The 27,304-nt window shown below is 37.0% G+C and overlaps 1 protein-coding gene across 1 annotated transcript in view; it reads right to left on the reverse strand.

The window, feature by feature from the left end:
• Positions 1-730: 730 nt before the first annotated feature.
• The window catches only part of LOC140328459 (transient receptor potential cation channel subfamily V member 5-like), a 28,642-nt gene continuing 2,068 nt past the window's right edge, over positions 731-27,304 (reverse strand). The window contains exons 3-13 of the mRNA XM_072408062.1: positions 22,998-23,099; positions 21,063-21,235; positions 14,652-14,798; positions 12,132-12,338; positions 11,933-12,019; positions 11,723-11,799; positions 8,310-8,475; positions 6,994-7,060; positions 3,805-4,070; positions 2,348-2,457; positions 731-1,383 (exon numbers count right to left, since the gene is read on the reverse strand). Of these exons, the coding sequence (XP_072264163.1) occupies positions 1,233-1,383; positions 2,348-2,457; positions 3,805-4,070; positions 6,994-7,060; positions 8,310-8,475; positions 11,723-11,799; positions 11,933-12,019; positions 12,132-12,338; positions 14,652-14,798; positions 21,063-21,235; positions 22,998-23,099 (1,553 nt within the window). The 3' untranslated portion in view covers positions 731-1,232. The remainder of the gene's footprint in view (positions 1,384-2,347; positions 2,458-3,804; positions 4,071-6,993; positions 7,061-8,309; positions 8,476-11,722; positions 11,800-11,932; positions 12,020-12,131; positions 12,339-14,651; positions 14,799-21,062; positions 21,236-22,997; positions 23,100-27,304) is intronic.

The following is a 27,304-nucleotide window of genomic DNA, read 5'->3' on the forward strand; positions in this document are numbered from 1 at the left end:
TGTGCAGTACATGTATTATTAGTGAGGCTGCATGCAGAATAGAAAAAGTACAACTGTTAGTTAGTTACTTATACTTATTTTCTTTTTACGTCCAAGGGGTTCATTTCAACCAGGAGTAAAGGAAAGTCTCATGTAAGCCATTCCTTGTCAGAACCCTAACCCACAAAGGGCTGGGAATTCCCTATGTAACAATGAAGATTGGGCTAGTGCTGTCAAAAGAAGCAAGTTACGTGCTCCCTCCTACATTTCGTGGGAAATCACAAACATAAGAAGAAAAGGCCCACCATTGGCCATTGTAGTTCCCCAGGACTGGTTCTAGAAAACTAGAAAAAGTAAGGGCTCTGGCCTATAGTAGGCGAAATGGTTTTTATCTTCAAAATGTATCTAATCTAATGTAATAGGCATGTTAATGTAATGATAGTATAAATGTAATGTCTTAAATATATTCTGTTTTTACCTAATTTCATATTGGTTAAGCAGTGCTTAGTGTCTTGCTTTTGATCACATCCATATACCTTTCATTTGTATAATTTAAATCTTGAGGTACAGCATCATGTGCCCAATGAGAAGGGCCCAGTATTCAGGCACAGCAGGGTTCTTGCATTTTTATACCTGCAAGACTCGCTTTAAAGTAATGTTCAACGACAAAGTCACCTTCACATAATGTCAAACAGGGTCACTGTAATGTAGTGTTCAACAGTTCAACACTTTTAATGTAATATTTACCAGATTCACATTCAAGTAATGTTCAAAGACAAGCCTCTATAATTCCCAAAACTTTGCAGGTACATTTGACTGTTTTGCAAGGTAAATCATCTAGAAATATTCAGCAGATATGAATATCTTTAGGTAAGCTAAGGTAATGATATTTTACATTTTATTGGAATATTTTTGCTTAGGGAAAAAGATACAATATTATATTTTCTGTTTAAACCTTTAGATTTATTTACATTTATGAGAAAATCTTTATTCTCTTTGTGCACAGCAATACTGGCAAAATCTTATTGCTGTAATATTCTATGACAATCACAATGTAAGACAGATAGATAAAGAAGCCGAACGTGTAGTCCACAGCAAGTAATCCCATTCCAGTTGATCATTTTAAAAACAGTTTAGAAAATGAAAGCAATAGCTGATTGCAATGTACAATGACACAATTTCTTGTCCTTCCATTTCTGTAAATGAGCCATTGTATAAAAACAATCTATAAAACCTATCAGAATCTTTGTTGTTTACAACACTGTAATTTCTGAATTATCATTCATGCGGATAATCATTGAAATATTTCTTCTAATCTTGTTCCAACAGAGCTTGGACCTTTTACTCAGTCTTACGGGAGGCTTTATTTTTTCTGCCATATGCTCATCTAATATTTCTTCAACCCTAAAACCAAATAAAAAAATACTTCAATAAAAATAATATATACATGGGAGCACCATAGCTGTTGGAATATATATGTAATCTGGTATATAGGGTAAAAAGTACAGCGAGATCTTGGATGTGCGCCTTTCTCAGTTTCAGACAGCCGCTTGTCAAAATCTTCTCTGACTAGCCAAGGCATCCATGCCAAACTCTCTTTCCAAGCCTATGGAGAGTTTGTACAGCAGAGTATGTTCTCCCTCTCCCCATGGGGTTGAATAAAGCATGTAAAGACCATTAGCAGACCCAGCATGGAAGATTTTACAAGTATCTGTATGGCACCAAAGACTGCACAACCAAGATTCGACTGGTTCAGGACAGGTAAATTCAAAATTAACAAGAAGCTGGGTGCAAAAGAGTTAGTAAAAAAAAAATACCTGGAAATTTTTTGGTACATGCTGCAGTTCTAATTTTCATTATGTGTAATATGAAAAGAAAAAGGATATTGGAATTAAGCCAAAGCCCAGAATTTTTTTTTACAGGGTTCATAGGCTGGTACCAAAGATAGAAGGACATTGAAGGTTGTTGCTTACAAGTATGCTTACAAATGATATCAAACAACTGCCAAGCATGCAGCCAAATCACTATTGCTATAGTTCTAGCTGCCCATTGTTTATACAGTACCACAACAATACACTATGGTCTGAACAGAAACAAAGGGACTGATTTATTAGAGCTCTCCCAGGATGGAGAGGATACACTTTCATCAGTGAAGCTGTGTGATCCAGCAAACCCAGAATATTGCTATTTGGTAAATGTTTTCATTCCTGGACCAGATCCATTCCAGCTTTTCTGGATCACACAGCTTCACTGATTAGAATCCTCTCCAGCCTTGGCGAGCTTTAATAAATCAGGACCACTGTCCAAGCAACAAATGTAACAAAAATGGCAAAACTCCAGGATGGTAATTATAGAACATATTTCTTACCCAATATACCATTTCTTATCATCCAAACCCAGGGAACTCCCTGGGATTCCAGTCCGTACTTTTAGGAATCTTGGAATGTGACGTTCTAACAGAAGGATGGTAGCAGCAACCTAAAATTTAGAGCTCGATGTTAGAAGAGAATATTGAATAAAAAATATATATATATATATATTAAAGGGGTTGTCCACTGTTTCTAATGCTGTTTGTGGGGAGGATATTTTGTTTGTTACTAAAGAATGTGACAAATTAGAAGATGCTATAAATTACCATTTTGTACAGGAATACTTATTAGGAAAGTTCTTTCAGGGGGAGAGAGACTGGAAACATGATGTCACACAAACAAAAACAGTATGTTAAAGTTTTTTGTTTTTTTTTTCTTGACAAATGTCAAGCTGATATTTTATGGCTTAAACCCTTAACAAGAAAGTAGTAATCAGAACAAGAATTTTGACTGTCCTTCCTTTAGGTTTCGGGTCTGTTATTCAGAAAGCTTTTGGCCCTTATGTCAAATTGGACTTGGTCTGTTTTATACAAGGATTTCTTTAAATAAAGAAACATTTTAGATTAGTTTTTCTGGGTTACCATTACAATGTAATTAAACACTTGTAGTCCTGCTAACATTATAGAGTTCAGAACATTATACATCTTTCTCACAATGATTTGAACAGAAGGTGCCAAACCAGATGATTTGCTATGTCCTATTAAAAGGAAATGGCAACATGAATGAATAAAGTCAACTTCTTTATTGGCTCAATTTACACTGCAACCCTGATTTTGCTTTGTATGTGATAGATACTTGTCAAAAGCAGACATCCAATTCTGGCCTTCCCTCAGAACAGAATGGTGGGATCATATTCTTAATACAATCTTATCATTTCTTAGGATGCCAGTAAACCAGCATAACAGGTGGCCTAAAATCTGTCATGGTAGCTGCCTATAAAGATACAATGACTTAATTGTAATAAATGTTACAATGGCATGAATGGAAGTTATCTCCACACAATACTGCAGTGAGTCTTAAAGCAAAACTAAAGACATTTTTACAAAAATAGCTAACTGGAAGGCTTTAGGATGACAATACATGACTGCGTATGTTACTTCTGTCATAGATATTTCCATTGCCCTTTAGGCTCTATTTTATTTCGGAATTTTTAGCCACACATGCACAGTTCATTATACAGTATGACACAAATACTGTATTGGTACACGGTCCCATCCTGGTCTGGCCAATCAAGAGGCCAGATACCTAAAACCGGGAAGAAGAGAGCACTGGTGGCGGTTGTATTCTATGGTAAGTCTTTCATAATGTGCAAATAAGCTGTGCACAATATGGCATGAACCTCCTGGGGAACAGAAATTGTGGATTTTATTCAGCAGCATAATTCCTCTTTATTATGTTTTCATTTTTGATTTGGTGCTTTCTATCAAACAAATTAAGATTGTGTAATTTTATGTACCTGGATTTTCCACAGTTCTTCTCTCTCTTGTGCTACTCTCCAATATGTATTGTCCATCATGGCGATAAGCATGTTTAGTAGTAAAAGGTATACAAACACCATATAGACAGAGTATGTCACATATATCAATGGAAAAGAGGTGTCTGTAGGAATCTTTAGATTAGTCAAACCCATCATCATTTCAATGGCATCATACAGTGCTTTTGAAAAGTCATCCATGAAAGGGTTCAGTTCAGGATCCAGTGTCTGGTACATAACATAAAAGGCTGAAGATATAAGAGAGAGTTGCTGTTAGTGCCAATACAATTTCCCCTACATACATATTACTGCAGAAAATAACCCAATAGCCAGCATGTCCCTGTGTAAAAGAGCATATTGTAGGTCCATCATTTCTGGTACTGTCCCATCTTGTACATTTTTACAGCATAATCAGTCTTTGTACTGCTCATTTACTGCTACAAAACAGGTTATTTATCACACTGATTAGAAAAGTCTTTGTCATCAACTTGTTGAAAACTGTTGAAAAAATTGGTTGAATGAATATTTGCCTTGTCTACCTTTTCATAAATTAATTTCAATTGACTGGCCTGAATGTGTCACTGAACGTGCAAACAAGTGAGACTTTTACAGGTAAACACATGCATAAAATACATTAAAGCAGAACAAAACCTGCTTATTTGTTATTTCTGGGAAGAATGTATCTAACATATATTAAGAAAAATGTCTGCAAAATAGTGTATACTTACCTTAAATAGTAGATACAGTGGCTTCACAGCCTCCCAACCCCTCATCAATGCCCATGCAGAGGAAGTTAAAGACATGTTGTGGGGAGTGCTGGGATTATTTTGTGTATGAGCCCCCTGCTTCTAACCTTTCCCGTCGTTCCCCACTGCTTTAATTACCAAGAAGGCTCAATGGATAATAATGAACACAGCACAGACTGTTCCTATCAACTGTGGATTCTAAGGAGCTGTTTTGGGACTCTGTATATTGTGCAGAAGTGGATACCAGTACTCAAAATGGCAGCATGGTAGAGTGGTGGAAGGAAAGGACTTTAGTAGATTTCAGAGTTGCAGGATTGCAAAGAGGTATATGTGTGTATTTTATATTTGTTTTATTTAAATATTACAGGCTGCATTTTTTTCAAGCCCATTTTAAATGTACATATAATCCTATGGAAAGATTTGTTAAAATGAATGATGTGGTGGCAGGGCAGAGTGGAGTTTGTATTGTTAATGTTGTGTCATAAACAGTTCACAATATAGTACAGGGGAAACCTCCAAGGCACAAGATTGTATTCAAGACTGAAATCCTTTATTATTTATAGCTGAGCAATGAATGTTTTTGTGTTCCTTTTCCATTGGTTGGTGTTTAACACAAGTGAATAACTGTTTCACTACCCTCCTTTCCTCTACCTCTGTATGAATCCTTCCAAGGTTTTATTCAGACAGGGGGAGTTTAAAGGCAATGTTTAAAACATTGCTTCAGTTCATGTGTTCTGTGTTACGGGTATTCTAATAAGTCCAGCTCTCTAAAGGTCCCGCAACAGCATTTTGATTAGGTTGACTGCTGGACTTTTACTGACCCGTTGGTACACCTCAATTGTTTTCTTTTTCAGTGATACTGTTGAAGATTTGCTTGTGTGCTTGGAATTCTTATCCTGCTACATGACCCAATTTTGGCCAAGCTTTAGTTGTTGCACAGATGGCCTTAGATGTAACTCTAGAATACTTTAGTATACAGAAGAGTTCATGCTTAGCTTATTGACTGCAAGGTTTTAGGTCCTATGGCTGCAATACAAGCCCAAACTACAGTGCCACCACAGTGCTTGACAATTAATATTAGGTGTTTGTGCTGATATGCTGTGTTTGGATTTTGCCAAACGTGACACTGTACCTTCTGGCCAAATATCTCCACTTTGGTCTGGTCTGTCTAAAGAACATTGTTCCAGAAGTCTTGTGGTTTGCTCAGATCAAGTTTTGCAAACCTAAGCCGTGCTGCCATGTTCTTTTTTTTTTTAAGAGAAAAGAGGCTTTCCCCTGACAACCCTTCCAAACGAGCCATACTGGTGCTTTTATTTTCTGACCATTACACATTTTGAATGTGAGGCCTATCATTCCCAGATTGCAACAGTTGCCTCTTTATGATTACCACTGATGTCTTTTCTCTTTGGAACGGTGTCAACACACATCTGAAAGTTCCAAACCAACAAACTGTCAATATTTTTGTTTTGATATAGGAGGTCACACTTGCGTATGATAAATAAATCAAGTGCATTTGATTAGCAGCTACCTACAGTAATCTCCTAAATCTTATTTTTGGTATCCTCTCTAGTGGTCAGAATAGTATTAACATGTGTTCCACATCCCACAATGGTATATTTTTTATGTATCACAATTGAATGAAGGGACTTTTTAGGCACATGTTATAACAAATAATCAAAAAATAACTTTTATTTTCAACATTAAAAAACAAGTAAAAAATCACACAAATAATTTATAAAAAACATCTTCCTTATGTAATATGGTCTCGCATAGTTGAATGGAATCATAATTTGACGCGTTTCGCAGGTATCACCAGCTTCTTAAGGAAATAGATAGAGACCTAATAATCCAACAATTTGGCTATATTCAATTTCACAAAATATAATTTTAGTGAATATTATTAATATAATTTATATATCCTTCCAATTAGGAATAGGAATACATAAACATCGACACTCCAGGTGGAATGCAATCTATTGGAGGAGACATCCACCTGGAGTGGTGATGTTTATATATTCCTATTCCTAATTGGTAGGATATATAAATTATATTAATAATATTCACTAAAATAATAATTTTTGAAATTGAATATAGCACAATTGTTGTTATATTAGGTCTCAATATATTTCCTGAAGAAGCAGGGGATACCTGCGAAACGCGAGACCAAATTACACATGGAAGATGTTTTATAAATGATTTGTGTGATGTTTTACTTGTTTTTTAATGTTGAAAATAAAAGGTATTTTTTGATTTTTTTTTTTTTTTTATAACATGTGCCTAAAAAGTCCTTCTATTCAATTGTGATACATAAAAAAAAATCTCTTAAATCTTATTGATGTGGTAAGGATGTACATTATTTTCACACACCACTGCATTTTAACTTAGGGCTCTATTTAAAAAACTGAGAAAAGTAAGTAAATCTTACCAGCGCTAAAACCAATGATAATTATAAACACTAGGCAAAACCAGCATATAAAATCTGTAAAAATTATCTGTGGGAAGGAAATGAAAAAAAGGAAATGTTAATATGCATTAGTGAACTGTAAAAGAAACATAAGTAGTAAACATGAATAAAGTAATTATCATGAGTTCAAATTTGGCTTGGTTGCCACCATCATGGGTAGTTAAATTGGCATAAACCAGATAATGTCAGGATGGTTAGAAATAAATGAGTAAATCCATGGGACCTAAAAAATAACTTTGTACCTTTCTGATTTCGAATACATGGCATACGAAAGTCAAGAGCAAAGTAAATTTTAAATGTCTTAATTATCTTTAATTATTCAAATATCAGCTAGATCCATGTTTAAAAAATTAATTTAGTTGCAAACTTTTTTGGTACATTTTTAGGGTTACGTGGCTATTATAAAGTTGACTTTTTGTCAGAGTATGAGTGTGTTTTGCTCCAGTTGAAGGGAACATACAAAATCTAGTGTCAGCAGATGAAAGATTTTTAGGATCGCTTTAAATTCAGCAGTGCCTGTGATTTATTCCACAGTTTGAAAACAAAGTATTCAAATGTGACTCATCAACTAATAACGACTGGTCCTAATATGGGTAGAGTTTTGCAAATTAAGAAAATGTTTGGGGATGTACATAATAGGCAAAACATTGTACTTGTTTTTCAATTCAGAATGCACAGTGCATGTCCATATTTATCACTCTAGTATTTAGTTATATATAACGTTTTTAGTTTTAGATCTCAGCCCTCGATGACTAAAACTAGGGACCAATGATCTAAACTATAGATACATTAGGGGTATGATAATCAAAACCCATTTAATAAAAGGCAGCTCTGGGCACATTATAAAAAAATAAAGAAAATCAGTTCATTGTACAATCATGCTGAATAAGCTCAGTTATCGTGGAATGGGAGTGTATACCGTAGCATGCTAAGAGTTGCATGATAATTTCCATGATTAGCAATGCATATTATCTGCAGCCATTGTAACAGTACTGTGCACACAGAAATATCTGCACCAAGCATAGCTCATGCAATATTATGAAAACTTATATCATTTACAGAATCACCAGACTGCTCGAAGTCAGAATGTCTTCCTGGACTTCAGACTACAGTACATACTATGCAGTAGCATGAAGTACATAAAGTCCCTGTGCTTGATTTAGTATTAGTTGGATGCCAGAGGTATACAGCGTACTCCACTTATGTAGAGGAAGATAAATGTGGTCACATTAGTTATATGCTGCTCTGTTTCCATTAAGTACATTCAGGCATCTTACCTTCTGAATCATTATTGAAAATTGGCCCAGCATTTTAAAACCTCTGGCAAAGTAGATTGAATTGCACCATCCAATTATTAAAGCCAGAGAAAGTGGAATTGCTTCTGCCTCGTGCCCAAGAACTCTCAGTACCGCAGCAGAGAAAATTAACAGTGAATATCCCACCCTATGGAAAACACCACCTTGTTAGCGGGCATGTAAATTATTTGCAAGAAATAAGCCAGCACAATACAAAGACGGTGAAGTCTCACATATGTGATTTGTTTTTCACTTCTTTTGTATTGCCTGAGATATCAGAAAAGCTCAGAAAATTAACCAGAACTGATAGGGACAACTTTATTTAATAGGCCACAGTCAAAAGACCTTTATGTTACCGAGGCAACATTGCGCTACTGATTCAAAACAGAGTCAGTCAATTTGTAGTCTATTAAAATTCACTGACAGCAATTTGCACCAGGAAAAGGTGCCAAGCGGGTCGTCATATGATATATATACACAAGGGGAGACATCACTGGGGATTAACATTGTTAGGGAGGTTGGCACACAGTGGGCATTTTAGTAGGGTTAATAGATTCTAAGTTATAAAAAGACAAATCTTCATCTAGTTGCTAGGAAGGTGCTTTCTCAGGAAGGGTAATACTAATCATAAGGGAGACTATAAACATTGCTCATTTTGTTTCTTGATAATTAGAAATAAAAACATGGATTTTTCATGTGGAAAGCTGAAAATGTAATCAGCAAAGCAGCCTAAACACAGGATAGCTTACACTATGCTTGAAAATTTCATCAGTGTAGGTCAATTATATTATTAGCCCCGAACTCTTATTCTAATACCTAATGCTTTGTTTACAATAGTAACAAAAAGATTTATACAGACGCTAATTAATGTCACTCAGAATAATCTTTTATAATTGTTTAGGCTGGTATTGAAATGAAGGATTTCTGTACAGACAGGCTGCTGAGATGTCTGTTCTATTATGTTGGAGAGGGGAGGGGGGGACAAACATAAAGCACCCACTATGTCCTCTCCAATAGTTTCATAGAAGGTGGGCACTCCTATATGGACACTAGAGATCAACTATAGAAGAACAACAAAAACTTTGCATCTGTACAAAGCTTAAGTGCATGCATCTCTTTTACTGTCAAAGCTCAACAACAAAAACAAATGAACATGATAATAAAACTGTAAATTAGCTTTCAATATTTTGAAATCTGCAGATATAATAAATATTTGGTGATCTTGCCATAATAACCTTGTTCAGGCAGTTTCTAGTATGGAGTGCAAATGATTTTCCTTGTCTCCCAATTGCTATCCTGCATTGACACCCTGTCACACACTCAAGTGGTCAGGATGATGGAAATTATGCAAATTTAGTCCACCATTATTGCCATCAGTAAACCACCCAACCTTGGAGTCAGTACATGTAAAAAAGAAGTGAGTAAAAAAGCATACCCCAACTATCCTGAACTTCCACGGGACTGTCCAAGACTTTTACGCAATATATCATCCCACAGGGCATTCTTTTACCCATGGACACCAAAACCCAGCTTTTTTCTCCCACTAACTCTAGGGAGTCAGTGTACTTTATTGGGGGTATACCTACCCTTGAAAGTAGTGTATTTGTTGTTTGCTATTATAGTGGAATATTTAGCTAATCCTAAATAAATCAGGACTATACATTAATATTTTTGGCTTTTCTTTCTCCCCCCTTGCTCTTCCTTTATAGGGGATTTTGGGAAAAAGCATCTAAAACAGGTTTCATTTTCTAAGAAAAATGTTGCTTTGTGCTCCAAAAAAGGTTAATCCCAGCTGTGCAGACAAGCTGATACGTGTAAATATTTTACAATGAGGAGACAGCAAAAATAAATGAGATTGTTTGTAACTCCACTTACTGTCTTATCATTTGGAGAATATATATTTGTTAAAAATGGCAATTTTTTTAAAAGGATGCTCTGGGTTCAAACAAACTTGCTTCTACAAGGCAAGATTTATTAACAATCAGGACCATACTGGAAAGATTTGTAGCCAGGGCTGAGCTCATTGTAAATTAGAATCTGTTTGGTGGAATGTGGTATCTAATGGGAAATCTAATTTTTTTTTCATTTTACATAGTTGGTATTGAAAGCACATGGATATTAGTTTCAGAGGGATTTTAGTTTCGTGTTCACATCACAAATGTCACATAGCTTTAAATTATCTTTTTTCAACAGTGCTTATTTTGAGATCAGTTAACTTGGCTTCTGAGGAACTTACAACCAGATATCCATAAGATTGTACACATGCATTTATAGAGTACTAGGATAATAAGAGGTCTGAAAACTTTTAAGGGCTAGTTCAATATGCATCATCATAATGTTTGGGGGCAACAATGTGATCAGTGAAATAAAAATTGCCCGGGCAATAGATTTATAGACAGTGGAGGTAAATATGCCCCTATGTTGGTAGCCAGTAGGAGTATAAAATGCCCTGACATCAATTATTAGGGGTAGTGGGAGTAATAAAAAATCTCCAGTCTTGGTGGTTAGTGAAAGTAAAAGAAATGTCCTTGCATTGGTGGAAGTAATAAATGCACCAAAACTGGTGTCCATTTGGAAAATAAACATGGACAGTGGGAGTATCAAATGTCCCTTCAGTCATAGACATCAATAGTAAAAAGTGTCCCTACATCAGTGGTCAGTGAAAGTAATAAAAATCCCCTGGAGTGGCAGTCAGTGGGAGTAACAAATAGTCCTACGTTATTGGTCAGTGGTAGTGTATCAGTCATTTTGGGGGGCAAAAATGCCTGAATGTATATGACAAGTGGGGTAAAAAGTAAGAACTCCCAAATCATGGGTGTAATTGACCTATTTTACCAACCACCATTTTTTGGTGTCAGTGGGTTATTAAAAGAAGCCCCCAGCATTGGTTTTGAATGGCTAATAAAAGTGGGTAATAAAAAAAAACCTCAAAATTAGATTTGGGCACTGAGAACATTTCACACCTGTTGCTGAAACATCTGTAACATTTTAGATTTCCTTTTACTTTCTGTATTACTACCAGTGGTTATCTATGTAAAGCACGCAAATGAACCTTTTTAAACAGGGACACAGACAACAATAACCTGATAGATGTTCCTGTCTCACTAGTCTATTCAGTAAAAGACATCTGCAGCTGGAAAGGGAAAAAGTTATCAGGCATTATCTTGGTAAAATAACACAATTTACGTTAAGTGGTAAAAAAATTGGGTGCATGAAGTATCTGCATGAAGAACATTTTGTGTCTTTAGCCAGTATCTCTATTCCATGATATAACCAAACTTAGAAACATAAAAGGGAAAATAGTTTGGCTGCTCTTGGAACAGCAACAGTCAGAAACATCAAACATATGGGCTGCTTTATTCATTTATTGCTATATAATGTTTATATTACCGTACATTAGTAAGGAGAAGGGACCACCAGTCGATGCATTTCCAATGTACTTTTTTGGACCCAGCTTAATAAGCCGAGGAGTCTAGGGAAACAGAGGAAAATCATTCAAACGACATCTACTGAATCATCCACAAGGAATTATTTTGTTATTTAGTTATTAGAGAGAAACAGTTTAATTCAATTTCAGTTTAATATAATTAAAATTACAAATATACCTCAGCAAAAAGTATGAAGATTGCTCCAAAAAGTGTAATAAACTCTCCTGCAAGCCTCATAAGGTCTTCTCCAGTTTCATATGATTCCTGAAATGTAAAAGGCATTTGGATACATGAAACTATTGCAATTTACAGGGAAGAATATATATGTTATACATAATATATAACAATATATGTTAACATAGTTTCTTCAACATACATAAATTTTTTTTGGTATCATCACAGTTATGTTGTCACTTTCACTAGGGTCCAAGGGTTTCAGAGGTCGGTGCAGGCTGACAGTTGTGAATACAACCATATAAGCAAGGTAGCTGAACATCCAAACAAGAAAACTCTTGTACCCAAAAGACTTCCATTTTTGACTCAGCAGCTCTTTCACTGGTGTAACGTCAACAAGTTTACGGACCTGTGAATATACAGTAGATGCCAATATGTATTAGGAAAATTAGGAAAATAGACTAGCGATGACTGATCACCAAATGCTTCAAGATCTTTTTGTACATTGTGAAATAAAATAAAATTTCTACAAAGGAATGCAGTATTTAGTTTTAACAATGATTTTTCTTTTATATTACATTTAAAGTCTATGTCTAAGTCTAAGTCAAAGAACACATTCATAAATAAATAAAAACATATCTCTGCAATACATGCATATTTCCTTGTGTGTTGTCTCTTTAAAGACAATGCAAGTGCAGAAAAATAGTTTACGGTATTTGTTAGAAATGCACTCAGGTCTAGAATGGTGTCACTCCCACTTTTAGATCTTTTCAACATAAAAAGTAATTATTTTGTAGTCCATGATACAAACTAGGAGGGCTATGCACATGCTGCCTGCTGTCATAACTTTACAATCCTCCCATGCACTTACTGCCTGCTGTCATAACTTTACAATCCTCTCCTAAACATACTGCCTGCTGTCATAACTTTACAATCCTCTCCTAAACATACTGCCTGCTGTCATAACTTTACAATCCTCCCATGCACATACTACCTGCTGTCATAACTTTACAATCCTCTCCTAAACATGCTGTCATAACTTTACAATCCTCTCCTAAACATACTGCCTGATGTCATAACTTTACAATCCTCTCATGCACATACTGCCTGCTGTCATAACTTTACAATCCTCTCCTGCACATATTGTCTGCGGTCATACCTTTAACAATCCTCTCCTTCACATACTGCCTGCTGTCATAACTTTACAATCCTCGCCTTCACATACTGCCTGCTGTCATAACTTTACTATCCTCTCCAGCACATAGTGCCTGCTGTCATAGCCTCCACAAGCTTTTCTTGCACATACTGTTCCCTAACAAATGCTCCTCAATCGTCTTCTGCGCATTTTGCTTCCCTCCAATCTCTCCCAAATTCTTCTCCTAAAAATACTGCCCCCATACATACCCTCTACAAAGGGCACAACTAAAAAAGGTTTCCTTTCTTTCACACTATGCCTAAAATAAACAAGAAAAAAACCCAAATATAAACAGGATAAATATGAACAGGAGCTTTTGTTCTGGAGTTCTGGAGCTACATTAAAAAACATTTAAACAATTTTGTTTAAATACTTTTTAGAAATAAAATTTGATGTCACAAACTGTTTTATTTTCATTCAGAGAAATAAATATTCATGATGTACATATATACCCACGCTCCCTTCTGTAGCGTTTTGATTGTTAATGGTGTCTTAGGAATCAGTAAACAAAAATATGCAGAAACTATATCTCTATCAAAAGTCCTGCTGTAGCTAATCCTCTTACAGAAGAACATTTAATCCTAAACTGTTCACACAGTGCAGGTATCTAAGAAAGAAAAACATCAATTAACCGTGAAAAGAAATACTACTGCAGTGAATTGCAGGCAGTGAGCATTGAAGTCAACATGAAGCAGGTGAAAAATGTCCAATAAAGGGCTTTCTAATAGAATAATGGAATGATATTGCTTAGAAAGGGCACACGTTCATTTCTCTTGGTATCAACTGAAAGTATGAGGCAATAAGAAATAAAAAGAGCAAAATTAAAGTCTACACTGAGTGCTGGGAACTAATGAGATTGCATTATTGGTGGAAGGAGTAATTGTTCTCATTTCAGTATTCCTCAAGGCTGGAGACATAAATATACTTTTCCATATAGCTTAAGGGGAACTGTAGATTTATTTTACTGTAGACCTATAGTATAGCATGAGAATCCAGACACCAAATGAACAGACTACAAATGCTCATGCAAAACTTCTTGCATGACAAAAGTCTGAGACATTCCACACAACATGTCAAAAATGGCCTGGACAAAATTATTGGCAAAGGCAGAGTGGTCCAAAACTCCAGTAGAGAGATGTAAAAGACTCAAAGATTGATTGTTGAAGAAAACGATTACCAAAAGTTATTTCTTCCAATGGGTGTTCTACCAAGTATTAGGTTTAGGGTGCCAATAATTTTGTCCAGGCCTTTTTTGACATTTTGTGTGGAATGGAAAATATTTTTTTATATATATTGCTTTTTTGTGTTCTTCCAGTGCCAACAACAGGAATAAACATGACAATACCAAAGCATTTTTAATTGCTACAATTTTTCTGGGAGAAGTGGTGCATTTTTTGACATAAATGCAAGGGTGCCAATATTTTTGGCCTGTTTGATTGTATTTTTAACTGTATATTTATATTGCACTAAAAAAGTACACATTATTTTAAAGTACTGAACAGTCACATGCTCATGTTGTACTTTTACCTGTGGTTTTTGGCTGGAAGTTATAATATCAAGGACTGAGTTCTGAGCCATCCATGTATCAATATTTGTCAAGTCATAAATGCTGTAGGAGATAGTCCCTATTGTCCAATATATTTTCTTTTGCCGCTTAACGAGATAGCTGAACATCTGTGATTTAATAATGGAATAAAGGTTAGAGAAAGTCCTGACTTCTACCTGTGTCAGTGTATTGTGCAATAATTATATGCTAACATTCCAACTAAGTGATTCTGTGGATAAATTATGACAGACAAGACAGTTAAAAAAATTTAGACCTGCAAGGTGATTTCTCTTAATAAACACATAACAGTCTCATTCAATGGTAGAATGAAAAATAACACTGACTCGTTCAAAGCCATTCTAGCCGGATATATAATTAGCTTTGACACTCATGGCATCCAGAGGTAGAGGGGTTGATAAATGGTGTTCTACAAGTTGATAAGCTAAGGACTCTAGGCTAATAAAATCTAATATATTACAATGGTTAGACATATGAGATATGTACTAAAGGTATTAATATATCATTTTTATACAAAACAAAACCAGATCACCTAAGTGTACAGCATCCTAATTTAATTGGGATTTATATAAAACGTCTAATGATTATTCACTTTTACACATATGTAGCAATTTTTTTTTACTTTATTTTTAAATTTGACAGACAAAAAAACTAAAATATACAATAAAGATGTACAAAAACCATAGGTACATACAGAAATTGGGTAACATTATACCAAACATGTTAATGCCTAAGGATCTTCTCCCAACGGCTCCCCGGGGGGGGGTGGTGGGACAGGGAGAGGGGTGAGGGGACAAGGAGAGAAACAAAGAGAGAGGGGAAAAAAGAGCAGTCTCAAAAAAAACTTACAGCGTCACACTTTAGGATGCTGAACACATATTAATTGTATCATACAATATCATTGTAAACAACCTTCCAAAAGTAAACAATAGAACAAATATTGCTGATATGTAAGTTAATCTGGTGATCATATAAACTGCTCCCAATTATTTTTAGTTTTTGATGTTTCATTGTGCGCCATCAAGTTTTCCGTTGGCCTAATATCATTTACTCTATTTATCCATTGGTTCATGGTTGGTGGTTCTGTTTGTTTCCATAATGCAGGAATACACAGTTTTGCCCCATTTAATGGATGGTGTAATAAGGAGGATTGATTTTTTTTCCTTGACATGGTGGAGATGTGGAGCAGAGCTAGCTCCGGTTTATTGTGTATAGTGTAACAGCTGGCCAAATAAATCACAGGGTTCTGTCCAGGATGACAGGTACATTTGCCCCAGATACAGGTTATATTTCTGTTTAGTCAGTTTTCCTTTTGACCTGAAGGTGGGGTTTGAAGTACCAGGCTTCTTGGCCAGGGTGTGGTCCGGTGTGGCTGTCTCACCTGAAATGCATCCTGGGATGTGGACTTCCAGCCTGCTTGTTCCTGTGGCTCTGTCTTGGCTGGTGAGCTGGGAGGAGGTCCAAGGTCAACTGTGAACTGTGAACTATGAGTAAAGACACAGAATTTGTCGCAGAAAATATATGGTTAGGGCCTTAGAGTCCCGAACAACACTAGGTTGGGCTGGATTGATAGTTAAGGGAACTAACAGTGAGTTAGTGCCAAGTGGCCAGGCTTTCTTTTTGCTGTTTGTTTTATTTTGCCTGTTTTGTGTGCAAAAAGGATAGGATAGGTGTCAAACTTTGTGATCTGATTCAGCTTACGGTAATCGTTGCAGAATCTCCAGCTCCCATCTGGTTTGGGAACTAACACAACTGGGCTGGACCAGTTGCTATTGGACTTCTCTATAACCCCCAATTCAAGCATTTTTTAAACTTCCTGACCTATTACCTCTTGTCTAGCTTCAGGAATTCGATAGGGCTTTAATCTTACCCTTTCACCTGGAGGGGTGATAATATCATGTGTAGCCATGGATGTTCGTCCAGGCAAGTTGGACGAGAACATATCCCTATTTTGTAGCACAAAATCTCTCGATTCCTGTTGTTGACTCTTTGAGAAGGTGTCTGGTATCCAGACTTCTGGGATTACTGAGTCAGACCGAGCAGGTAGCTCCATGGTCCTCACGCTTAATGCTTCCCTTTCTTTCCATGGTTTCAACAAATTTTCATGATAAACTTGCTCTGTTTTACGCCTACCAGGTGGCCTAATCTTATAAATTTTCAGGGGATCGCTTTGCGATTTCGGTAAGGGGCCCTGCCATTTGGCTAGGGCATGGGAACTAGTACCAAAACTCTATCCCAAGGGGCAAAAGTAGGGATACGGGCACCCCGGTTATAAATTCTCTGTTGCGCCAACTGCGCTTGGGCCAGATGCTCTTTAACTAAGGGCATTACCTGTGGAATTCTGTCCTGCTTTTGCGCCACATGCTCGATGACACTTCTATAAGGGGAATATTCACTTTCCCATGTTTCCTTAGCAAAATCTAACAGTCCCCTGGGGTGCCTTCCATATAATAATTCAAAGGGAGAGAATCTGGTTGAGGATTGGGGTACCTCCCTGATAGCAAACATCAAATAGGGGAATAGACAGTCCCAATTTTTCCAGTCTTTATCTCCTACCTTCCGCAGCATTATATTTAAATTTTTGGTAAAACGTTCTACTAAGCCGTCTGTTTGAGGGTGATACACCGATATGCGTAGCTGCGTCACCTTTAAGAATTTACAAAGCTCTTTAGTCACCCAGGACATAAACGGGGTTCCTTGATCAGTAAGTACCTCTTTGGCCACTCCTACTCGACTGAAAACTGGAACAGCTCTGGGCTATGGTTTTAGCAGAGGTATTTCAGAGAGAAAATGCCTCAGGATATCGAGTAGCACAGTCCATTATGACTAGGATATATTGATGGCCCCTAGCTGACTTTAGCAATGGGCCAACTATATCCATGGCAATCCTCTCAAATGGGACCTCAATGATGGGGAGGGGAACCAAAGGGCTACGAAAATGTGGCATTGGGGCAGACAACTGACATACAGGACAGGAAGCACAGTACATCTCCACCTCCTTGGCGACCCCTGGCCAATAAACCCTCTGGACTATTTGCTCTCTGGTTTTCTCAGCCCCCAGATGTCCCCCTAGGAGTTGCCCATGGGCCAGATCCAACACCAATTTTCGGTATGGCTTGGGTACTTGAATTTGGAAAAATCCCTCCCATTGATAGCATCATATGGTAAGTGGGGAACCAACCCCACCTGATGACATAGTTTACCTAGGGAGGTTTCAAAAGCCCTGTTTCCTGCTTGTTACAGGCGATCTCACAATAGATACATCAGTGAGGTTTCCTAATCGTATCCGCTACCTTTCCCCAGAAAGATTGTGGGCAGAAGTGGGCAGCTCTAAAATACATGCAGTAAAGTACCCCTGTCCTTCCCACACCACCAACACAGAGAGCTAACCTCCAGGTACATTTTAGCAAGACACACCGGGGCATGTACCATCTCGTGAGTATTTTAAAAATTGGTTTCTTGATACCTATTACTGTAAGAGGCCTTATGGCCATAGTAGAAGTGTTGCTCTCTCTGTTGTTCTGAGAAGGACATTTGCAACTCTCTGCCACTTCTCTACGAAAGCAGGTGTATGTCCCGAGTATTGGGTCAATAGCAATTGGTAGGAGTGTGATAAGGCACCCCGTATAGGACCTTCCATAATACAAGATTGCTCCAACATTGTAAGAGGCCTAATAATTTGTTGTGGCGCAGGCAGAGAGCCTAGAAAAGTTGTAATGCTCTCCAGGGACCCAGAGTAGGTGGTGAATAGTCATTTTGCAACTTGGCCTCTTGCCCAGGTTCCTGCAGAAAGAAACTGCCTTATCCGTTCTATCGCTAACCGTCTCCAGTGTCTAAATTTGTAATCTGTAAAGCGAGGTGAGAATGCCGGGTGAACCAGCACAGGGGACACAGGAGACGAATATGCCTCAACCTTAGAATCACCCAAAAATTTAGCAACCACCCGGATGGTCTCCCTAACAATGGTGTGTCTTCTAGCTTGAGCAATAATATTAGGTGGTGACCAAGCCAATACGTGTATAGGTATGGGAAATAGTGTATCCTCAATTCGAATTCATCTTTTAAGGTCCCTGTATCTGCACCAATCAATCAGGCGGGTTAAGTGTACTGACACATGATACAGTACTGGGTCTGGAAAGGCCATACCCTCTTTGCAACTTGGGCAATCGAAGAACTTTAAAACTAATTCTGGGGGAGTCATTGCCCTATACAAAACATATACATATACATGTAAATTCGGAGCGAAACTTCCATAGCAACTGGGCAGGTTTGCGTATAGGTAGAGTCTGTAGTAAATATAGTAATCTAGGCATAACATTCATTTTCAAACATTGCAGCGTCTGAACCAGGAAAAAGTATTTTGTCTCCATCCTTGTAAATCATTTCTAATCACATTCAGGAGTGGTAAAAAATGTAACATGGCTGTGCCAAATTTTTTTTGGCCCCTTTTGCCCATTTCAAAGGAAAGGAGAATGGTAGGCTATGGAACATTCTATGCAGTAGAGTTACATTTATTGCCTCTGATTTTTGGAAATTGATTTTAAAATTAGAAATATGGGCGTATTCCCGTAGTTCTTTTAGTAAATTGGGAATAGGCGTTACTGGTGATGTAATATAAAATAGCAGATAATCTGCATATACTGCTACTTTATGAGAGGTATTTCCTATGGATCCTCCGGCAATGCTTGGGTTGAACGTAACTCGTCCTAAAAAAGGCTCAAGCATTAAAATAAACAGTAAGGGCGGGAGAGGACAGCCTTGCCTCATGCATTGTGAATGAGTCACAAAGGATTCCATTGGCTCTCACTCGTGTCGTGGGGTTGGAGTATAAAGTTCCTATCCAGTAAAAAAGCTGCGGCGGGATACCAATATGCGTCAGCAATTTTTTGAGATATACCCAATCTACTCTATCGAATTCCTTCTTCACATCTGTGGAGAGAAGCATCATCGGTATTTGGTTAGGATGAACATAGTTTTTTATTTTAAGGGTACAAACCGTATTGTCCCTGGCATCGCAAAATGGAAGAAATCCGCTTTGGTCACTGTGTATCATAGATTCCAAGACAGGAGTCAGTCTCCGGGCTATGATACTGGAAAAGTGCTTTAAATCATTGTTCAGTAGAGATATTGGCCTGTAGTTTGCACATAGTTGGGGGTCTTTTTTCAGGTTTAGGAATAACAGTGATGTGGGCTGATTTGTAGCGATTTTAAACTGTTACCAAACGTGAGTTTCATAGGTATTTTTCACCAATGGCAATTGTATGTTTTAGAACCCACACCTTCAAGGCACACAACCCACTCCAACACAAAGATATATATCATAAATCACTTCTATGTGCTTCCCTGCACTGCTTTACTCCCACTACGACATGTATAGTACCCTTTTGTAATACTGTATTTGCCAGGATCTTCAATTCTCACATTCTCCTCTTCTCCATCTTTATATGACTACAGAGTTGCAAGTGTAGTACAAGAATGTTAAAGCAATAAAGTTGTGTACCATGCCTAGGAATTCACCCTATGTTGCAATTTGGTTTGAAAAGTACAACTACATGTACTTATATATGTCTGTAGATACTTCCAGTATGAATGTTTGAAAAGTCACAGATTAGATGGAACAGTGAAGAAAAGGGCTGTGAGGAGGTTTAGCCGGGGCACTGTGCTTTTGCAGTACCTCTGTCCACGGCTCCAGGTATTGTTGGAGTATTTTATTGCCTAAGTAATCTAACTATTGCCCCCTTATTGCCCATGTATTGTCACAATTGCCAACTTGTTGTTTGGTGGATGATGCTGAAATATGTAGTCCGGTATAAGATCAAATTGGCAATCAAAGTGGCAACCTGCAGCATCAAATAAATTCAGAACATATACATTTGTATCTTTTAGCTGTATTGTTTTACCAGATTACACTAACATATGGCTCTAAAGCTGTGGACTGAATCCTATACATCTATGTTCCTTAAAGATCTGTGGCAGGAGTGTTACTTTAGAGCAGGTTACAAACAATGGGCCTTTAGACTGTTCTGCAAACACATTTTGTCTTTGGACACAGCCACAGCTGTCTTACTGTTACTTCTAAAAAAACAATACTTAAATTGTGCATTTAGGTTTACTTATGTTACATGCTTCACAAACACAGAAATGAAGAATGACAATTTCCAGAACAGAAATAAATATTTTTAAACGATCTTCTGTGTCAAAATAATTTTCTTTCCAAACATCTGGCACACATTGCTCACATGTGGTAGCACACTGCATTATTTATGGTTTCACAAGAAAATTGGATTTCAGAAACTTAACAAAGTAGGAAGACAGCCAATACTTAGAGTTTGAACTGAGGATAAGATGAATAATTGAAGACCGTAGTGACTTACTTCGATGTTTCCCTCATTGGCTGCCAACTTTAATGGAGTAAAGCCGTCATTATTTTCTAGGCGTTCGGCAAATTGAGAATCTGTGAGTGGCACGAGGTCTAAGATCAAGTTGTAGATGTGACAGGCCATTTCTTTATTCTGCTGCAGGACCAAGATATGAAACACAGTATTTCCTAAAACAAATGGGTTTATACAAGTCAATGCATTTATTTCAAAATATCTAAATTATATACAATTTTTCATTGTCATACTTCATAAAATGATCTCTAATTTAGGTTATATAAGGATGCAATGATAAAAATTAGGACACACTTGCATAATTTCTAACATAATGGCATGGCAGTGGTTCTATGTTCTCTGCTCAGTAGAACAAGTGCTTGAGGCATGCAAATTGTTATTGCTATCTGTCTCCACTGGGGAGATATTCCCTTGTATTTGCCCTGGTGAAAATATTCACTTTGGTTGACAGTGGAAACAAGAACCAAGGGGTGAGGGAAAAATCTCCAATGGGGACACCCACTATTGTCACAGTTATAAAAAATGGGAAATTTTTTCTTGTTCACAGTTATATCTTCTTGACAGGAAATTAAATCTCCCGAGTGGGGCACAGGCAGCAAAAAAAAAATAACAGAGGTTTCAATCCACCGTACATGCAAAGCTAAGCTTTGTGACCAGAATCCCAAATCAGGCAGGTATAACACATTATTGCAGAAGGGACATTTCCTGTCCCTTTTCTCAATACTGACCTGCCTGATTGAGCCTTTGTAAAACTTGAGTTCCACTTTAAGCCTCATGTGTAAGTAGGAGTGATCTGTCTTTGGTTGTTAATGGGTGCCATGCTCACATTCATTATTCAGTGTGTAAACACAATGAATGGTTTTGTTATAACTACTTTTTTAAACATACATAGATCTTGTACCAGGTAATAGTTCATTTAATAAATTAAAGGTGCATTACAAGTTAATATTTCCTGATTTTAATAAAACATGTTACAAGTTACCCTTTCATTAACACTAAAAAATTTACTTCTTTTCCCACTTGATTCCTTAGAAACTATTTTCTGAATTTTGTTCAATTTCTTTTTAACTATGTATTTTGTTTACCTAAATGATGACTTAGTAAGTGGAAGATACAAGTGGATCATTACAAAAGTAATTTACAGGTAAAATTCAGGAAAGCTATCTTTTGTTGAATGGATAACCCAGAGAGACGCTCAAGTAGTCTTTTAATTTGGTCTTGGTATTACTTGACATTTTGATTTTTGTTTTAAGATAGCTATAGAGTAAACTGTACAATGAAGTAAGAAGGGGTTCCTATAGGTTTGGTATGAAAAAAAAAAACAATTTAACCTGTGCAATAGGTTCATACTTGTAAAAAGATTTATAAAATAATGAAGGATTTACTTAAAGGGTTTGTCTGTATGATGGACAGTTAAACCACTAAGATAGTTTCTCCTACTTCTAAGAAAGTCTACTGGTGAACTATTTTCCCCTGAATTTCTTGATCTGTACACCTGGAATGACCATTATTAAAAGGGCCGACAGTAAGCACAATTAGTATAACCTTTGGTATGATTAGCAAATTTGTACCCAGAGGAGCTGGAGCACAAGATGGCAGACACCAAAAAACACCCAGGTACTTAGGATCAGGATTGGAGACTGAAAGCATGGCGGGAAAATCTTGCTGTTAAAGTATGCATAACAGTGAATCTTACATCTGTTCGTTAGACCTGTAGAATTAACGAACCCAACTCATTACATCCTCTAATAACATATTTCTTCAGTAGAATAAGCAGTCGGCTATCATTCAGTCCGCTATCATTCTAATATTGGCATTTCTTTACTCAGCTATGCTTCTCTGTCCCATATATTCAGTTCATCATAACACATTTGAAAAATATTTTTGACATTTTGCAAAGAGTATTTGAATTGTTACCTAGCAAATCCTGTGAAATTACAGATGCTCCATAATCAACCAGTAGAAGTTTTAATATTTCTTCATTTCCTATGCAGGCTGCAAATGATAATGGATATTCACCTAGAATGAAAATATATTTAACATATAATCACAAATCTACAAAACATGTTAATCAGGCATCTCCACAAGTGTCAGTCATTGGACTCAAATTTTATGTTGTTTTATAGGGGCATCAGAGCATCTGTATGCATGATGCACACTGTACAATATTACTTCATACGCAGACAGGGTTTTAACTGCCTGATCTGACTATATAATCCTAGTTTTACTCCCAGTTTGAAAACAATTTATCAGAGAAGAATAAGGAAGAAAATGGTTATGTTGCTTGAAACACCTGAACATGGAATTCTAAACATTTTAATCCGAGGATCTAAATAAGAAAATTGTTACCGTACTACGACCAAAGTAGAGAGTTATTACCAGGATGTCAGCAAAGCCATAAAAAAGACAAATAACAATGGCTGAAAAATAATAATAAAACAAACACAGTAAACTTATATTTGTTTCCATTCAAGTATAGATGCTTTCTTTCTCATTTTTAAAGCCGTAAAGTGAAAAGCTAACATATTGTTAATAAAACCATAATTTAAAACAGAGAATATGTTTGTTGTTTCATTGTTAATGCTCACCTCAAATAACACTCCTGGAACTCTAAGAGGAACAAAAATATAGTGCACTATGTGTGCCATGAGGATTGTTGGGTGACAGCACTAACAGTTGGAGCAACTTAGAGGTCTTTGAGGCCTATGGTAAGATGCAGCATTCTACTACACACTCAACTGTGATGTTAACCTTTCTTGAAGTGAAACGGAACATTTTTCTGCATGTGACTGGAGCGCTGTTCCCCAAAGCAAAAAGATACTTCTGGCCGCATGGTTGTTGTTTGATAATTTGGACCATGGCCAAAGCCACATACAAAACTGGCTGCTTCAGGTGCAGGTGCAGGTTTCATGCCATGGTGCAAAAGGGTCCTTAAACCCCAGGCAATCATTTTTAAAAACCCTTCCATTCCCCCTTCCATTTTTTTTAAACCCTTCCATTACTTTTCTACTTACAAAATAGAGACACAGAAATTACACAATTAGGCTGCATGAAAACGCATGAAAAAATAATGGACTCCATCGCCTACCACTGGCCTCTCTTGTCCACTGTTAACATATGTACCTATTGTCTCACCTGTTCCCCTCACTTCCATTAATGACTGCCTTTTCATCCCTCATCCACCGCTGCCCATATCTTCCCCTTCTTCCACTTCTGATTGCCTCTCCATACCTTCTCCACCAAATGATCATCTCTGCACCCCCTTCCATCCACCACTCATCACCTCTGCAACCTTCTCTCCACCACTGCTAACCAGTTTAGATAATGACCCATAGACTAAGGGTGGTAGTGGTGGTGGTTCTTAGGAGAACAAATCAATATCACTATCAAAATTTAAATCCTTAAAGCATTATTAGCCCAGGTCTCACATGTTGCAGCACCAAGGACTTATTTTTGGTGCATCTTGTATTTCAAAGTTGCATGAATGTGTTTATATTGTGTATATATTATCTGTTCACAAATATTACAAAAAGTTGCTTTTGACAGTAACCATGATAAATCATATATATATATATATATATATATATATATATATATATATATATACACACATACACTTACTGTATATATATCATATAAACATAGGCAGGCAGGCAGTGGTGTGGGCTTCAAGGTGACCCAGTTAGTTGCTCATGAAGGAAAGTAGACAGAATGCAGGTGTAGCAATATGGCAGTAACACAGTAAATAAATCCAAATTTTAGCTGAAAGATTTATTCCATGCCTTAACAAAATTACCACAGCTTGAAAACAGAAAATTAGAAAATTATTTTTGACACTGAGCCCAACGTAGATTTAACTACCCATCCTTCTGTCACAGAAAATATACCTCCAGTTTAACTATAGCACAGCTTTTACACCAGTAAATGCTATAATGATGGAGTACATTCGACACACTAATGAACAATCATTTGGACAAGTAATGTGCCAACTGATTGCTGAGTACCTATGGAGCTGTGATCTGAATGACAAAAAAATTTTATACACTCTCATTCCACTAAAAGCAACTCATGAACTTGGCACCAATACAAAGGAGACAGAAGGCACATTGGTATGAATATTTATGGTGGCGGGAAAATGGGACATGATTACTAAAGTCATTAGTAGCAAGTACTGAAAAGACATTGAAGAGTTTATAGGCAGTAATTATTGTGCTCTATATATGGCAGGACTCAATTGCATTTAAAGAACTGGACCGTATCACTCTCCTGGCTGCATACAACTAGCTAATTCATAAGTACTATATTTTACATTGACCATGTAGGTGTATGCAGCAAATCAGAAATGTATTTTCCATGTCTGAGAGGACGGGATAGCTTTACTAAAAGGAGTGGTAAATGTTCAGTTAGCAGAGCAAAGTGAAGCTGTCGTCTCTTGAAACATCTAATCATGTGAAAGGTAAAATGCTGTGTTTTTGTATAATTCTATAGCAAAATATTGGACATATAAAATGAATAAAGCTGTACTTAGTAAGTTACCCCATTATGTTGCCCTTTACAAAAAAATCTAACATACAGTTACAGTTGTCCCAAAAAAGAGGCGATGGTGAGTCTTCCAATAGGCATACCTGCTTTAATGACAACCAAAATCAGATTGTATATCTGAATTTAGTAAGATTTTCAAATTTTTCTATGATATCTATTGAGGTTGTTTGTTCAATTTTCTATCATGTTTCTTTCCTTCGAGACTAAAGAGTGTGGCAGACAAGGTTATGCAGCTTTTTCCATGCAATCTGGAAGCCCAGGCTTCACAAGATACATATCCCAGCATTCCATCCACCACTGTGCCAATCAATATGTATAAAAAGACTGCCTCCCAGCATCCCTTTATTGTAATGAAACAACTTAAAGTGGACCTAAACTAAAATTTTTACCCTACTTAAAAGTAAAACCTTTTATTTAAGGTATAAAACTTTTTTCGGGGGATATAGGGTAAACCTTTATTGCCGCAGCGATAAAGACAGAATGGGAGCACAGAGTCTCCTGGGATACATATGTCATACCCAGTGACTTCTGAATGTTCCGATCTGGCTAGGGGGCATTCTTTTTTCCCTTTATCCATCACAGGCTACGTCACCTGATGTCACACCTGCACAGTGCAAGGCTGACGTACACAAAAGAGAAACAAAGATGGTGGTGTCCGGCGCTTCCTGTGCGCCAGGACAAAGGTGGATTCCTGGACAATGCAGGACCCGATCCAGGAAACCTCTGGTGGGATTTACAGATCTGCGAAAGTAAAGGTCAGTAATATTTTTTTTTTAGTTTACTTCTGTGCCTAATGGCAGAATTCCCCGTGACAAGCTCCTCTTTACTGGTCACTGCTTTGTGCAGATATACCTGTGCAATCTTCTAATCGGTTGTTCCATTGAAGAGAAATGCGAGGACATGTCTAAGATATGTATCTGGTCTTTCATATAACACAGGACTGTAAGAGACAGGAAAGATGTCACCAAGCCAGGCTGTGGCAACATGCAAATTGAGGGATAAGGAGGAGAGGTTGCCACATTAAAATGGATTCAGAATAATTAATTGAAGGTTTGTTTTGGCTCTAAACATAATATTTATTGCAAACAAAAGCCATAATGTATATTAAATTGTGTTACTGCTTAATACTTGAATTTTTGGGGGATACCCAACATTTCTTCACTTAACTGAATAAACCTTCCATACTCTATCTTTAATGAAAAATATAATGTTGGCAGTAGCGTAGGGATCACCGTAGCTGCCATATTCTCTGTTATGGGGCAGTGGAGCATGCTGGTAAGTAGTTTATTTTCACTGTCCCTGATAACAGCCTGACATTGCAGTCCTCCATCTTCCAGGACATTCCAATAATGTGACTTTAGGTGTGGAAGCAGAGGAAATGTAGGAGATTACCGTGGCAGGAACAGTGGAAGTATATATAATACTTACAAGCAAATGGGCTGACAGTAACAAGGTCACAATACAGAGAAGAATTACAACAAGCGAACAGCAAGGGGTAGCCGTATTATTGGGGCACACTGTATCATTACAAAAAAGGAAACACTTGATTGAGGGTTCAATGGGAGACATTAAGATGAGGCACTATAACAAATGGGAATTATAAACATGGCACAATAAGATGAAGTATTATAACAGGAGCACAATAAGGAAAAATGCTATAACACAGGGTACAAATGGAGGGG

This window comes from Pyxicephalus adspersus, chromosome 4 (assembly GCF_032062135.1).
Source record: "Pyxicephalus adspersus chromosome 4, UCB_Pads_2.0, whole genome shotgun sequence".
Lineage (NCBI taxonomy): Eukaryota > Metazoa > Chordata > Amphibia > Anura > Pyxicephalidae > Pyxicephalus > Pyxicephalus adspersus.